The 11250-nt window shown below is 50.6% G+C and overlaps 1 protein-coding gene across 2 annotated transcripts in view; it reads right to left on the reverse strand.

The window, feature by feature from the left end:
* LOC101992815 (torsin-1B) overlaps positions 1 to 6676 on the reverse strand; it is an 8257-nt gene extending 1581 nt beyond the window's left edge. Inside the window, exons 1-5 of one of the 2 annotated variants that reach the window (XM_005346117.3) lie at positions 6426 to 6676; positions 5681 to 5946; positions 3051 to 3226; positions 2426 to 2553; positions 682 to 1845 (exon numbers count right to left, since the gene is read on the reverse strand). In XM_005346117.3, the coding sequence (XP_005346174.1) occupies positions 1604 to 1845; positions 2426 to 2553; positions 3051 to 3226; positions 5681 to 5946; positions 6426 to 6624 (1011 nt within the window). In that variant the 5' untranslated portion in view covers positions 6625 to 6676 and the 3' untranslated portion in view covers positions 682 to 1603. Of the gene's footprint in view, positions 1 to 681; positions 1846 to 2425; positions 2554 to 3050; positions 3227 to 5680; positions 5947 to 6425 lie in introns of those variants that run through there. The other variant, XM_026778613.1, reaches the window with a different exon arrangement.
* Positions 6677 to 11250: the final 4574 nt, after the last annotated feature.

Raw genomic sequence — 11250 nt, forward strand, 5'->3', positions numbered from 1 at the left:
TCTGTAGACCAGGCTGGTCTCGAACTCACAGAGATCCACCTGCCTCTGCCTCCCAAGTGCTGGGATTAAAGGCGTGCGCCACCACCGCCCGGCTCACCTTGGCATTCTTAAAAGACTAAATGTGATTCTCTAATAACGCGTTTCCATGTTAGAAAAAGCCATTCTCCCACATTCTGTAAACACAGGGCAGAGTTCTCATGTCTGTGGCTGCATGGAGACTGTGGGACAGAGCAGAGCGGCTCAAAAGGCCAGAACTGCAGGCTGGCTCTCCTACCGTCAGGGCAGCCCGGCCCAGTGCTGCCTAAGGACATCACCCTGAGAGGATACCCGGGACCCACCACAACCTGAGGGACCGTGGAGTCTAAAATTGTGTCCATATCATTTCATGCTGCACATTTGACCCCAAAACCCTTTTCTGACCCCTTTAAAGAGTTTCATGTAGCTCAAGCTGGCCTCAATTCACAACATAGCAGAGGAACCCTGAATCCTGATCTTCCTGCTAGGATGGTGGGCACTGTGCCCCCACACCCAACAACAATAAAAGTCTGGGAATACTAAGAATACTTATTCTATTTTATGTCCTTCCTAAGTTTTTGGTTTTTGAGACAGGGTTTCTCTGTGTAACAGCCCTGGCTGTTCTGAAACTCACTTTGTAGATCAGGCTGTCCTCAAATTCAGAGATCCACCTGCCTCACCTCCCAAGTGCTGGACTAAAGACATGGGTGTGCCACCACCACTGACTGGGCACTTCTTAGGTTTTAAAATACACGGCACCTTATACTTTATTACCTAAGATTTAGAAGTAAAAACATGTTTTAAAAATCTTCATGTCCTTTAAAAAAAACCAGACATCTCTGGTATGTGTGGCACTCCTTTGGACAGAGTCTAAGCATACTGTGTGTGGCCAGGGGCCCTGGCCCAGAGCTCACCCTTCCTATGCATGCTGTACCTTCAGAGTAAGTTTAACAGGCAAACAGGAACCAAGACTTCCAAAGCTTCAGTCTGTTCTGACAGGCCCAGGATGAGGCTAGGACAAGGTCGAAGGCAGACCCACACACAGAGGAGACAGGCGAGAGAATTCCACAGCGGGGGCTGCGAGAGCAGCAGCTAAGGAAAGGAATAGCCTCAAAAGGCTGTGTCCCAATGTGCCACAGGAGCCTCAGAGACCAAGCATCTGTCAATGCCACTAGCTTCTGAAAACTGTCATGAAGTGCCAGCTCAGGGCAAGGAAAAAACAAAACAAAACACACAAAAAAAAAAAAAACCCCAGACACAGGTGGGTGCTCCTAGAAGGAAAAACCTGGTTCCTCAAGGCTGCAGCCCATTAGTGGCACCTGAGGCACGGTACCTTGGCCACACAGGATGTGTTCACAGGCCTCCTGTGTTCATGTCTCTAGGCACTTGGTTCACAGTAGCAGTGTTAGGTTCTACAAGTTCATCTTGAGATCCTGCCATGCAGCACTGACAGCATCCCCAGAGTCCACAGGTGCAAATGTGCAAAGCCCCAAGGGGGGGTCTTCAAAGTGTTTCCACAAGGCAAGGCCCTGGAGGGGGTGGGAGGCTCCCCTCCCCTGGATCCTCCCACCACCTTGGGGTGAAGAGCTCAATAGAAATCTAGCCGTGACTGCACAGTCTTGCAGCCCTTGTCCGAGTAGATCTTCTCGTCTTTGGGGAAAAATGTCATTTCATCTGCCACCCTGGTGACGATGTCTTCGTTGACAGCATGCCCTCGGGCCCGCATCTCTGCCCGCACACACATCTTCACGTGTTTGTACTCCAAGGGCAGGAAGGGGATAAAATAGTCGATGAGGTTCTTGTCTATCAGCCCACTGTGCCACAGACCACCTGCAGAAGACAGGGTCTCCTGTCATTGCCGCCTGGACACACCCATCTCTGATCTGGGTTCATAGTCCACCCTTCATGGCTTTTCAAGACAGGGTTTCTCTGTACTTTGGGGCCTGTCCCGGAACTCACTCTGTAGACCAGGCTGGCCTCGAACTCAGAGATCCGCCTGTCTCTGCCTCCTAAGTGCTGGGATTAAAGGTGTGCACCACCACCACCCAGCCATCCTTCATATCTTTACCCTTCCAGAGACTTTGTCAAGAGACACACACCACATAATACCCTAAGAAAACTCCCTATGGCAGCAAAGCTGCAAGCGAGAGTGACACTGGCTTCTTTTCTTTTTTTTTCCCTGAGACAGGGTTTCTCTGTGGTTTTGGAGCCTGTCCTGGAACTAGCTCTTGTAGACCAGGCTGGTCTCGAACCTACAGAGATCCGCCTGCCTCTGCCTCCCAAGTGCTGGGATTAAAGGTGTGCGCCAGCACCGCCCGGTTGACACTGGCTTCTTAAGACAGTACTGAGAAGCAGTTTAATGCCACAGAGCACTGGGTGCCCCCCCCCCCACGGTCTCTAGTGGACTCACTGTGCTTGTTGTTGAAGACGCCCACAGATAGCACAGACTCCAGGTCCTTCAGCTGGATCTCTTCCCTCTTCCTTCCTGCCCGCCAGAAGTCCAGGGCTGTCTGAGTTATCAGGTCCCCGCCTGCATTACTGAGTTGGCCAGAGATGCAAAGACCAATATCACACTTCAGTTATCCCCAGCTCTCTGCCAAATGCACTCAGCCAAAGCTCATAAGGCATCACCGCATGACACCCCCACTTCCAGTGCTCCAGAGATTTGTTTCTGAGATAGGTTTCTCTACTCGGTAGACCAGGCTGGCCTTGAATTTAACTCCCAAGTGCTGGGATTAAAGGCGTGTGCCAAAGCTTTAATTCAGGACTATCTGCAACATGCTACCAGACAAGGGCAAAAGCATGTCTGCCTGCAAGAAAAGTAAATGCTTGCTTAGAGGGGCTGGCAGGGGCACCAAGTGCCTCACTGAGGGATCACTCTGGCTGATCCCCGACCCAGTTCCATGCCAGACTGACACCGGGAAGTGAAAATTGACAAATGAGCCCATGGCTTTACCAAGCTAGCAATTCTGTCCTGGATGGCCGCGAGAACGTCATTCTAAGAGAATAGTCCCCGAGAAGCCTCCTTGGCTGACCTGAGGAAGATGAAGACGGCTTTGCGGTAGGAAATCCCATCCACCTGCTCATAGTAGTCGAGGAAGGGCTTGATTGCATCAATGATCCCAGGATGCAACTTATCCATCTCATCAAAGATGAAGACGGAGCTGCCACACGCGCTCACATTACCTCGGATCCACTTCTGGAGCTGGTCCTAGACCAACGATAAAGAGAGGCACAGCTCAGAGGATGAGGGCAAAGGGCTCCCTGGGCTTTGAGAAGCCATCAGCCACATTTGTCTCCACACAACAGGTAGACACTTTCCAAACTACCACAGGTGGAAAGGCCACCTAAGCCTGGCCACCTGAGTTCAATCCCCGGGACCCACATGGTGGAAGGAGAGCCGACTTCCGCAAACCATCTACTGACCTCCACATACATGCCCACGGCTGGTACATGCACCTGTAACCTCAGCCTTCTGCAACAAAATGGGAAGTAGAGAATCAGGCAGAAGCTGGTTGGCCAACTCACCCAACATATAGTACAGCAGCCTCAAACAAGGAAGAAGGTAAGAGCCCTGGGGTTGCTTCTGTGGGGCATTTATTACAGCAATAGCAAAGAGACCAAGACGCCAGCCAGGCACAGAGCAATGACAACTGGACTCAGAGCTTCACAATGCAATGGCCACAGCTTTGGACTGATGCGGTGAGTACAGGAGCTGACGGTGCCGACAGGAAACGCACAGGACTACATTGCTAGCCCCTTTGCTTTCTTGCAACACCCAAGCAACATCCTCTCATCCCCCTATATGGGGGGAGGCCACAGCCATGAGCCACGCCCTGCAACTACTGTATTCTGAGGGATCTATAATAAAATGTGGAAAACAAACATGTTTGTGGTGGGGGCTGTAACCTGGTGGCAACAGCATGTCCTCAGCATGAACAAACCTTGTTTTTAGGGGCTGGAGAGATGGCTCAGCGGTTAAGAGCACTGGCTGCTCTTCCAGCGGTCCTGAGTTCAATTCCCAGTACCCACATGGCAGCTCACAACTGTCTGTAACTCCAGTTCCAGGGCATTTGACTCTCACACCAATGGACATAAAATAATAATAAATCAAAAAACAAAAAAAACCCCTTGCTTTCTATCCCCAGCCCCTAAAAAACAACTGCCCCTCCTCCCTTTGGCACTCCTCCCTGCCTTCACAGATTCACTTTCACTTCCTTCTTCCCTTAGTTTTGGTTTGCTAGCCAGTTCCTGGAAGGACCAACAAGCCAGTCAGTTAACTCAGAAGCAGCCAATGCACTGCGCAGAGATCACACAAGGAGAAACAGTCTGGATGGAAGGAGCCAAGGGAATCAAAACTGTACCCTGCAAAACACAGGGCCAAGCCCAGGCTGCCACACAGGGGAGAGCTTTCGATGAGGCCATTAGACTGCCCCACCTAACACCCTTTGCTCTGCTGGGAAGGCGCGTCACTTTCTGGGTATCTAGATCCAGATGGGAGGCGCTGAGTGCAGGCCATACAAATCAGTCACCTTGCCTCTCATCTTTTCTCGTTCTAGCTCCTTCTCCCGCCCCCAAATTCCAGGGACTGAACCTATGGCCCCCAAACACAAGCTGGCTCCATCCCCCCTTTTCAGACAAGGTTTCTCTATGTGGCCCTGGTTGTCCTGAAACTTCCTCAGTTAGACCAGGCTGGCCTTGAACTCAGATCCACCTGCTGGAATGAAAGGCATGTGCCACCGTGCCCAGTTGCTGGCTCCTTCTTCTAACGTTCATAGCATCCCCTACCTCACTGGATTGTTCTGGAATAGCATTTTAAGAGAAGTTGCGGGCTGGAGAGATGGCTCAGTGGTTAAGAGCATTACCTGCTCTTCCAAAGATCCTGAGTTCAATTCCCAGCAACCACATGGTGGCTCACAACCATCTGTAATGAGGTCTGGTGCCCTCTTCTGGCCTTCAGGCATACACGCAGACAGAATATTGTATATATAATAAATAAATAAATATTCTAAAAAAAAGAAGTTGCTGTGCAGTGGTGGCACACACCGTTAGTCCCAGCACTCAGGAGGCAGAGGCAGGCGGATCTTTGTGAGTTCAAAGCCAATATATGGTCTACAGAGCAAGCCAGGCCAGCCAAAGCTACACAGAGAAACCCTGTCTCAAAAAACAAACAAACAATAAATAAATAAATAAACAGAAGGCTGGGCACACCTATAATCCCAGCATTAAGGTGGGGGTAGAAGAATCAGAAGTTCAAGGCCAGCCTCAGCTATGTAGTGAATTGGATGGCAACCTGGGCTACATGATCACCACCACCCCACCCCGGCCACATGCTTTAAGATGGGCAAAAGTGGTGGATGCCTGCTAATCTCAGTCCTTAGAAAGCTGGAGCAGTCGGATCCAGCCTGGGCTACACAACGAGACCTTAACTCAAAAAGCATAAATAAATAGAGGCTAGGTATGGAAGCCCACAGCTTTGGTCCCAGCACCTGGGAGGCAGAGGCAGGAGGCACTCCATGAGTTCCAAGCCTGCCAGAGCTACATAGTGAAACTGTGGACCAGTAACAGAAAGGAACAAGCGAGGCAGAGAAGCCGGATGGAGCTACTGCAAAGCAGAGAGAAGCAGAGGCCCAGACTTGCGAGCAGGTAGCAAAGGTTTCCTTGCCTGGTACAGTTTTGTCTTCTGCTCATGAGGGAAGTGCAGGGTAGAGACGAACAGGTGGACAAAGTTACTCTTCAGGCCTTTTGGGTGGAGGTTCTCAGCCACAATCTGGCTGACAAAATTCTTGCCCGTGCCAGCCCAGCCGTGCATGGACAGAGTCAGTGCTTTCTTGGGATTTTTATTGTTCTTGAAGCCGGTCAGTGCCTTGAGAATCACTTCGGTGGCGAGGTGCTGTCCAAACAGCTTTGCCTCCAAGTTCAGCTTGAGGGCTGCGGAGGCCAGCCCGAAACAGAAAGAAAAAAATATACGTTAAAAAAGCACGGAGAAGGGCGCAGCTTAGAGGCTGATCCAAGTTTCAGAGCCCGAACCTTAAGGATCTAGAATCAGACCCTTTAAGCGGCAGTTCTTCTTAACCCTTAAGTGTCTGACAATGAAGCTACGTGGATTCTTTCATCCAGGTTAGAGCCATTTCGCCGCTGAGCTCCGTGCTAGTTTTCCCGCCACCCCTGCCGGCTCGGGAAAAAAAAGGCAAGAGCCAAAGGCGGGCGGGCTTTCAGGGTGGAGGTGCACGCCTGACCCCCAGTGCCGGGGCGCACAGCCAGCCCCCAGCGTCCAGTCCTCCGGGCGGTCACTGCACGGAAGACCTGCGAAGGTGTGGCGAGTCCGTGTCCCGCGGCGCGTTGGGCTGGAGGTGGAATCGAACGCCCGGCGCCCTCCCGCCCGCCCCGACCTGCCCGCGGGCACGTACCCGACGCGTTGAGGGTCCGTTCCTCGCCGCAGCACTCGGAGAAGCGGCAGAACGCGCCCGAGTAGGACAGGTAACCGGTGAGTATCGACGCGGCCCCGATGGCGATAGCCATGCTCACCGGCTCGACCGCCGCCGCGACGCGGGCGGCCAGCAGAGCCCACAAGGCCGCGGAGCCCACGAACGCCCTGATGCCCCGCATCGCGCGCCACCCAGAGAAGTAATGCCGCGCTCGAATTCAGTCCCGGCAGAGCGGCAGACCTGCTTCCGGTACTGGCGTCACTTCCGCCTGCCGAAAGAGCGATCACACTGGAAAGGGGCGGGAGACTTGAGGCGCTTTCCTTGTGAGAGCCCTGAAACCTCTAGGATCCTGTGTTCTCCGCCCACTCCAGGGTTTCTCGATTTATCCTTGGCTAACCAGGAACTCGCGCCGTTGACCAGGCTGACCTTGAACTCATAGAGGTCCTCCTGCCTCTGCCCTCCCGAGTGCGTGGATTAAAGGCGTGTGCCACCACCGCCCGGCTTCACGCCTGATTTTAAGAGTCTGTTTTTTTTTTTCTAAATTATTGTGTGTGTGTGTGTGTGTGTGTGTGTGTGTGTGTGTGTGTGTGTGTGCTGGAGAGATGGTTCAGTAGTTAAGAGCTCCTCTGGAGGACCTCGGTTCAATTCCCTGCACCCATATCCTGGCTCTTTAATGGTCTGTAACTCCAGTTCCAGGGGCTCTGACACCTTCTGACCTATGTGAGCTCTGCACACGCATGACACACAACAGGCAAAACACTCTATACACATAAAGTAATTGAAAAACAGACATAGAGACGGGCAGTGGTGGTGCACGCCTTTAACTAGCTCTCGGGAACTTAACCCAAATCTTTTAATCTACATTCTTTAACGTGGCTTTGTCACCTTTACTCTGTACTACCTAAGCTGCTTCCTCCTTGTCTCCTGGCATCTCCCTTCTTCCCAGTGTCCCCTCTGCCTGGAAATCTAACTCAGGTCACCATGCCTGCACAGCAAGGGTGCTTACCTAACAGAGCCATCACTATAGACCTTCTTATTCTTCAGCAATCACTCTACCACTAAACTACACACAAAATTCGCAGGGCCTTTTGTTTTTTTGAGACAGGGTTTCTCTGTGTAGCCTTGGCTGTCCTGGCAAACTCAGGTCTGCTGGCTTCTGCTGGGATTAAAGGCATATGCCACTACTGACAGGTTCATAGGACCTTTTTGGTTTTTTGTTTGTTTTTCAAGACCGGGTTTTTCTACGTAACAGCCCTAGCTGTCCTTGAACTAGCTCTGTAGACCACCAGGCTGGCCTTGAACTCACAGACAGAGATTTGCCTACCTCAGCCTTCAAGTGCCAGGATTAAAGGCGTGCACCACCACCGCCAGGTTGATAGGACATTTTTTTAAAAGATTTATTTATTATGTATACAATGCTCTGTCTGCATGTATGCCTGCGCACCAGAAGAGGGCACCAGATCTCATAGATGGTTATGAGCCACCACGTGGTTGCTGGGAATTGAACTCAGTTAAAGCCAGTGAGTGCTCTTAACCTTTGAGCCATCTCTCTGGCCCCCCTGATAGGCCCTTTTTCTACAGTTTTTTTTTTCTTTTCTTTTTTTCTTTTTTTTTTTTCGAGACAGGGTTTCTCTGTAGCTTTGGAGCCTGTCCTGGAACTCCCTTGGTAGACCAGGCTGGCCTCGAACTCACAGAGATCCGCCTGCCTCTGCCTCCCGAGTGCTGGGATTACAGGCGTGCGCCACCACCGCCCGGCCTGATAGGCCCTTTTTAAGAGCCTCTCAGAATCCCAAATTTGGGATTTGTCATCCTGTCTCATTTCCCCTAGACTCTGATAAGCACTCTCACATCTGCCTGCCTCTAGCCTTCCTGAACAGCTGGCAAGCCCGCTTGGTGAGAGGCCCAGAGTTGAGCATCCGGGATATGGAGCACCTAGAGACATGCTGGGGTTTCACAAGTAAATTCAGACATTCGTCCATGCTGCATGCACATGGCAGGCCCCAGGCTGTTTCTGGGAAGACAGCAGCAGTGCAGCAGACAGACTTGGTCCTGCCTTTCAGGACTTACAGGCTGTGGGGGAGGCAGGCAAGGGGACAAGGGACAATATTGAGCCGTCAAAGTTCAGGGACCCTGGAATAGGGAAAGCCTTTGCCTAAGTTGGAGATTAAAGGTATTATTCAAACAAAACCAACCAAAAACCAAACAGTGGTATGGTCTATTAGAGAGTGGGGCTTGTAAACAATCCATTTGAGGAGCCGAGGACAGCACACATCGTGGAGAGTCCGGGGAGGTGAGAACAGAGGGCAGTGCAGAGACCAGAAGGCTTGCAGACACTGAACGAAGTTAGCTCGTGCTCTGGAGTAGAGTTGGGAGCCACAGGCTCCCAGTAAGGACAACATAGCCTGCTCAGAGATCATTCACCAGGAAGAAAGACTGTCACAGCGGTCCACTTATTCTTAGCCCAGGCTTTGCCAAACTTGATTGAGTTCTTTGGGCAGCCAATCTACAACAGATATTTCATGAACTCTGGCTGTGGGTGAGACCCAGCACCATATACAGTACCAGGCCTACATCAAGGGACAGGACAGGTGTTCCTGACCTCATGACAGAGCCACTGGTTATGACTGTTCTTATTTCTGGGGGGTTAGGGCAAAAGCTAAGGCCTCCAGGGATCCTGAAGGCTGATCTCGGTGACCTGTCCCAGTGTAATAATTAAAGTGATGATGAAAGAATTTTTATCAATGTATATCACATTAGGAAGAGAAGCAGTTAAGGGGACCAATGACCCCAAGTCCATCTTCTGGATAGTGGCACAGACTTTAGCTTTAGATAGAGGAGGACTTGGGATAAGGGACAAGAGGCATGCACATAGTTTAGCACTTCTGATCAAAGGGTGGTCTGGTTGATCATTAACTCAGTTCTAGTTCTGGATGATGACTTACGGGAAATCTATACTCTTTGAAGGAACAAGCCAGTTGTCAGGAGCTTGCTCCAGCCATTCCTTCAGAGACAACTGTCTTCACAGGATGCTGGGCTGGCTCACCCATGATTGCGGTTGGTGTAGGTGCCTTGACATATGGATATTGATTGATCAGGCCTGTTCTGGAAATCCAAGCTGACTGAAGGGTTAGGACAATGACTGGAGCCCATTTTGGCATTCTGAAATACAATACAACACGGTAAAAGCTGACAGCAAATCAAATCAGGAGTGGTGGACACAGAGGCAGGTGGGTCTGTGAGTTCAAGGCCATCCTGGTCCAAAGAGTGAATTCCAGAACAGCCAGCGGTACCTGTCACACAGAGAAACTCTATCTCAAAACAAAACAAACAAACAACAACAACAACAACATAAACACCAAAGACAACAAAAAACTGATAGTAGTTACCTGTATCTCAACAATTGGAAAACAGAGGCTAAAAGATTGGGAGTTAAAGGCCATCCTTGGCTATACAGTGAATTTGAGGCTAGTCTGGGCTACATAAGAACCTTTCTCAACACACACACACACACACACACACACACACACACACACACACACACCAAGGAAGAATGAAGAGAAGAGAAGACACTGGGCAGTGACTCACACTTTTAGCCCCAGCACTCAGGAGACAAAGACAAAGGCAGGCGAGTATCTGTGAGTTTGAGGCCAGATTGGTGTTCAGAGTGAGTTCGAATGTGTAGCCAGGGCTACACAGAGAAAACATGTCTTGAGAAACCAAAATACCAACTAAACAAACAAAAAGGAAGACACGATGAAGGCAGAGCTGCCAGGCTTCACCATGCTTTAGGCACTTTGAGGGACTGCCTTCAAGTAAGGAGATAGTGCCTGTCACATTCTGATCACCTTGGATCCATACTGAGCTAGCAGGGATCAAGTCCATAGAAGGGAGATGCCAGTTATTTAACTGAAATAATGTTCCAGAGGAAGCAACTGGTGGCATGAGCTAAAACACAAGCAGGGGCAGGCAGAGTAAGAAACTTGAGAGTTGGCCTTGATGCAGAGCCAGGACCAGGGACCTGGTGTGATTCCTGGGGGCAGGAACACCATGGAGACAGACAGAGAACAGAAGGGTGAGGAGGTAGCATGGCCCTCAGTTGTTCAGGTCCCGTGGTCTCATCTGTTTTGGTGATTCTGAATAGCTAGGGTAGCCAAGACCCGAGAGCCATAGAGTCAGCATCAGGAGAGGATGCTGGCTGCTGAACAACGCTTCCAAGATGGTGCAGTTGTGGGATATTTGTACACTGTGTGACAATGTATTTCTGTGATTGATGTAATAAAAAGCTGAATGGCCAATAGCTAGGCAGGAGGTATAGGCGGGACTTGTGGGCAGAGAGAACTCTGGGAAGAAGAAGACAGAGTCACCAGCTGGATGGACATGAGGAGGCAGCATAAAGAGCCACGTGACAGGAAGTGGGTTAATTTAAGTTATAAGAGTTAGTGGGACAAACCTAAGCTAAGGCCAAGATTTCATAGTTAACAATAAGTCTCTGTGTCATTATTCGGGAGCTGGCAGTACAGAGAAAGACTCGTAACATGGCACCTTCTTGCTGTGTCCCCCATGCACAAGGTGAAAGGACAAGGAGGGCCTCGCCAGGGTTAATCGTGTGTGTGACAACTGAGGGTCCAGTCAGACTACTCTCAAGTCTGTGTGTGTAGATGTGTGTGTGTGTGTAGATGTGTGTGTAGATGTGTGTGTGTGTGTAGATGTGTGTGTAGATGTGTGTGTAGATGTGTGTGTGTGTAGATGTGTGTGTAGATGTGTGTGTAGATGTGTGTGTAGATGTGTGTGTGTAGATGTGTGTGTG

Source organism: Microtus ochrogaster, chromosome 4, assembly GCF_000317375.1.
Source record: "Microtus ochrogaster isolate Prairie Vole_2 chromosome 4, MicOch1.0, whole genome shotgun sequence".
NCBI lineage: Eukaryota > Metazoa > Chordata > Mammalia > Rodentia > Cricetidae > Microtus > Microtus ochrogaster.